At 36.6% G+C, this 5000-nt stretch overlaps 1 protein-coding gene across 2 annotated transcripts in view; it reads left to right on the forward strand.

Annotated features, from left to right (window-relative positions):
* LOC138022496 (dehydrogenase/reductase SDR family member 4-like) overlaps nucleotides 1-5000 on the forward strand; it is a 25683-nt gene that overhangs the window by 3086 nt on the left and 17597 nt on the right. For both annotated transcript variants that reach the window (XM_068869653.1, XM_068869652.1), the window contains 5 exons: nucleotides 1-77; nucleotides 184-207; nucleotides 1270-1340; nucleotides 1711-1762; nucleotides 3998-4132. The exon at nucleotides 1-77 is cut by the window's left edge and continues 1 nt beyond it. In XM_068869653.1, coding sequence (XP_068725754.1) covers nucleotides 1-77; nucleotides 184-207; nucleotides 1270-1340; nucleotides 1711-1762; nucleotides 3998-4132 — 359 coding nt within the window. The remainder of the gene's footprint in view (nucleotides 78-183; nucleotides 208-1269; nucleotides 1341-1710; nucleotides 1763-3997; nucleotides 4133-5000) is intronic.

The following is a 5000-nucleotide window of genomic DNA, read 5'->3' on the forward strand; positions in this document are numbered from 1 at the left end:
CATTACATCACTTTGGTGGTATTGACATTTTAGTGTCTAATGCTGCAGTGAATCCAGTAGTTGGACCAATTTTAAAGGTAGAGTTTCGCACTTAATCTCATCATATTCCAAGCAATTACAAAAATATTGCTTTGTGTGATAATGTCAATAACTTTAATTCATTAAACAATATTTTCATTTCAGGTTTCTGAGGAAGCTTGGGACAAGGTAATAAATTGTACACTTACAGTAATGTATGGGAAACAAGGGAAACAGTTAGTTTTGTTTTCCAGAGAGACCTGATGTTGTCGAGGGAAACATCAGGACTGGAGGGAAACAAAACTAACTAGTTTCCCGAGAGATCAGACATCAATAAAATTGCTTTGTTGGTCGTCTTCGAAAAAACTTACTCATGCTTATTACTAATTTTATTCCAAATTGCACTCAAAGTCATGTAATTACCTAGTATACTAAAGACAGACTCTTTCAAACTTAACGTTAAAGTTCATTTTGACGATGAGAACAGTCGGTGGTTACTCTACTCAAACCTTTCGTCAACTTCAAATTTTATTGATACCCCTGCCAAGTGTAAAATTTTTCATTAACACAAAGATGTTGGTCAGTAAAGATAATGAATAGCCAGTTTTACACTTAAACTAACTTATTAATTTAAAAGAAAGGAAGCATAATAGCCAAATAAAGTTACATGTAAGGGTTTCTTTATCCCATTGACTCTTGAACCACCCCCATTGATGAATAAAATTGGTTGTTCACCCATTCACACCTCAAACTCCCTAGGATGCCCCCCCCCCCCCCCTCCCCACTGATGAGTAAAATCGTCTGGCGTAAGACAGAGTAAAGTCTATTAAGCTCCTGCACTCTCAGGGGTCAAATTGGATTATAGGGGACAGCTAGTCGACTGACTCAGGTTGTTAACCCATAATTATAGTCCTGAACCACCAAACGTTTTATTATTTTTTATGAAGTAATCACCTTTAAACACTATCCCGGTCACCTCCTTTTTTTTACAATCATGACATAATAACGACAGTCTATGCACTTTATGCCAAAAGGCTGAGGCAGACGAACTAATATACAATTAACACACCCCTCTTTAACACCTTCAGCAGGGTTTCATTGATAGGAAGATTGACTAAGACCAGTTAACCCATTGACCCCTTGGAGTGAGACTTAATAGATTTACTCTTTCTAATGCCAGACAATTTTCAAATTACTCGTCAGTGGGGCGTGGTGATGAATATCCTGTTAACAATTTTTGCCAAATTTCAGATATTCGATGTCAATGTAAAATCATCTTTCCTTCTGGCAAAAGATATAATTCCGTTGATGAAGAAGAGAGGGTTGGTATTATGTCTGAATTCAACTTTCCATAAATTGTTGAATTGTTGAATGTCCTTTGGCTGATTGATGACCTGACTCATTTCTTATGGTATAGTAATTCTTTTAAAGATGTTACATTGAGGTCACAGTTTACAGCTTCTATTATTCATCCTTTTTTGCTCAAGGCAATCAATGACAACAAACAAAACAGTGAAATGTAATTTGCACTAAACACTAGCAAAAAGAAACCTTAATGTTCTTTATTATAGTCTTTTAAAGGATGCATGTGAGTTTAAATGAGCATGTAATAGTTTTCTGCGAGTGGAGGCTTATTCATTTAATGTACGTGTACAAAAAAAAACAATTTACCACTTTGGTTTGTTCATTTAGGGGTGGATCTGTAATTTTCATTGCATCGACAGCTGCATTTAAACCAATGCTGGTAAGTGTCAAATTTCCGAATGAAAGTACAATGTAGATATAGTGTGGGAGGCACGGTGGCCTCTTGGTTAGTACGCTCGACTCCAGATTGAGTGGTCCTGTTTCAGACCCAGTGGCTGGGGACATTGTGTTGTGTTCTTTGGCAAGACACTTTACTCTCATGGTGCCTCTCTCCACCCAGGTGTATAAATGGGTACTGGAGAATTAATGCTGGGGGTAGCCCTGCGTTGGACTAACATCCCATCCAGGGGGAAGTAGAGATACTCCTAGTCACTTCATGTTACAGCAACCAGGATAAGCTCCGGTCTAATGCGCCACTTGACTCTTAAGCAGACTTTACCTACCTTGTAGATATCTTTAAAGTTAGTGGTTAGAACGTTTGAAAGTACACAAAGGTGTGCCCCTTGAAAAGGTTTCATAGACTTGTTTTAAGCTAAAAAATTGACCTAGGGAAAAGTTTGTTGATCGTTGTTTCTTGCTCAATTTGCTGGTTTAACCCATTCACACCTGGCCTTAGTCAGAGTAAGATCTATAATTTAAGTATTATTGTCAGGTGGAGATGGGTTTATACACTTGACTAAAAATTTACACTAGCCTATGAGATGCTTTATCAAGTTTATTATGATTATAATGATGGTAATCACGATGCTGATGATGATAAATTATTTTTCATTACATCCATTTGGAAATCACTGGTGATCCTTGCAATATGAAATTTGGCTCTCAGCAGTGCTATTTATAATTATTATGGCATGAGGACTATGTGGAGTCCAATTTGGTTTGTAATCATACGAGTGATTCATAAAATCGGACGACTGCATAAAGGGAGTCTGATTTGTTTAATGAAACTTGAAACTTCGAAACTTTATTAACAAAATAATCAATTTGTGGATCGAAGGGGGCCCGACCTAAAAAACATGATTTTACGAGAATCTATGTAATTGCACGCTATTAGAAACAATGAGAATTGGCTGATGTACATTGTAACTGTCCAATTTCAGGTATCCAATTACAGCCAACTGTCTGATTTCACTGTGATCACGAATATTAATACAGACCGAATTGAATGACGAGAACTCCTGTTACCAATCATAAGCATTACAATTTCTGAGAAACAAAATTATTGCATTCCTTTTTCTTTGTATAATGTTGCAAATTTGTCCATTTTGGTAAAAAAAAATCCCCAGTTTGGTAGGGTAAGTGGTTGTTGCTATGGTTATTGTGACAAATTCTGTGATTGGTGGATTAAGCTGAGTGCACTAGTAATATGATTGGCTGATGCAACTGTCGGACTTCAGATATCTGATTAACGCCAACTGTCCGATTTGACTGTCCGATTTCAACCCTACACAATAATTAGTGAAAAATAAAGTAGTTGTAATGCACTGATAAAATTTGAGAAAATTGGTAATGGTTATGATTAATTTGAGAATCACATTATTTTTTGCTCTACATTGCACCTTTTCCCCAGCCAGTGAGAAAGGAAAACGAAAACAAAACAACCAATCAGATTCCAAGGCTTGTTTAAAGTAAACATTCAAATGGGCCACTTTTGATACCGGTATATTAAATTCAGCTTGAAAGAGAGCTAGGTTTAGAGGACGAAGGCAAAGGAAAGTGGATAATATGCTGATATCTTTCACATTCATTGCAACTTGTTTCAATTGTTTTTGTCCTCTCTGCCTTAATATCAAGCTGAATAGTGATATTTTGAAAATGGCCTATTGCAGGAAAATGAAAGACAAAGAAAGCCCTTCTGTGTTTAATTTTGCAACTTTTGTTCCCAAAACTTTTTTTTTTTTTTTTTTTAAAGGATGAATTTAATTACTGGTAGTTACAGTTTCTGAGTGATGATAATGAGCTCCTTTAGGCTGAAGACCAACATTAAGGGGAGTTTGCAGCTAAAATTCAGTATCCGTTTTGTGTCTGCTTTTCTTTGTAAACTGTCAACTGGATCAATAAAATAATTATTATTGCACGGGTACTGACTTAAAAATCCTCTATTTGACCAATTAAAATTAATTGTACGATTTCTAAATGGTTGTAATGATTAAGCTTCGTGTTGTGCAATTTTGGTCCGAAATAATCTCTGTGATTTTGAAATCACACATACCAAATTGCAGACAAATTTCAGACCAGATTGCACTTTACTCAATTCAGTTACAATGATTTACGGTATTTATTACATGTATTAGATCCTGAGGTAGTACTGTAACAAATTTTATTATCTTTGCAGGGTGCTGGTGCATATGGTGTAAGCAAAACAGCTTTAGTTGGTCTGACAAACGTTTTAGCTAAAGAATGTGGACACATGGGTGTGAGAGTAAATTGTGTTGCTCCTGGGGTCATCAAGACGAGTTTTAGTGAAAAAGTAAGTATTGAGAATAAAAAAAAGTTTTGTCACTTGTCAGGTGGGAAGATCATTGGTAACCTGTGCAGCTTGCATCTTTCATACATTTTTCGTACATTTTATAGTAAAAATTAATGTGGAGAAGCAGTTGTGTGGAAAACAAATTGAATTATATGCCATATATACATGCAGAGATGTTGCTGAGCAATTGGGATCTAATTAATTTGACCAAATAGCTAAAAGAGGCCTTTCACTCCTGTGGGGTTCCCCATTGACGAGTAAAATCGTCTGGCGTTAGACAGAGTAAAATCTATCAAGTCTCACTCCCAGGAGTCAATGGGTGAAAACACCATCAGCCAGTTTTCTCACTTACAACTGCCATGGATTAAGTTGTTGATAATTAGGACTTCGAACTCTCTTCTTTGTAAAACTGAGGAAAAAGAGCTTTCTCAAATGCAACTGTATGGTAGTCATGCCAGGGGGAACCAAGCATATGACTGCCCAGAAAACTTGAGATACACGTGAGTGTATCGCTTAAATAAGAATCGATAATCTGTATAATTAATAACGTCAGGCATTACGTCACGAATTGTAATTGGTTCCATTTTGCAATTGAATGAAGACTATCGGACAGACCAATGGATTTCGAACTACCGAACTCGTCAACTCAACGTCTCGAGTAACCAGTTGTAAAGACTCCGATGACAATAAACGTTTGAAACCTTGATCGTACCGTCTCATCAATACAGTGAGAGAACAATAAACTTGTAGCTTCTATAGTTCTGGCATTCGTGGATGCTGCATGACAAACAAACTGACCCCTGTAAGAAATAACTGTATGTATTTGGGGTGCGGGTTCAGTAGACGAAAGAGTGAAATGATCCTCATA

Source organism: Montipora capricornis, chromosome 10 (genome assembly GCF_036669925.1).
Source record: "Montipora capricornis isolate CH-2021 chromosome 10, ASM3666992v2, whole genome shotgun sequence".
Classification (NCBI taxonomy): domain Eukaryota; kingdom Metazoa; phylum Cnidaria; class Anthozoa; order Scleractinia; family Acroporidae; genus Montipora; species Montipora capricornis.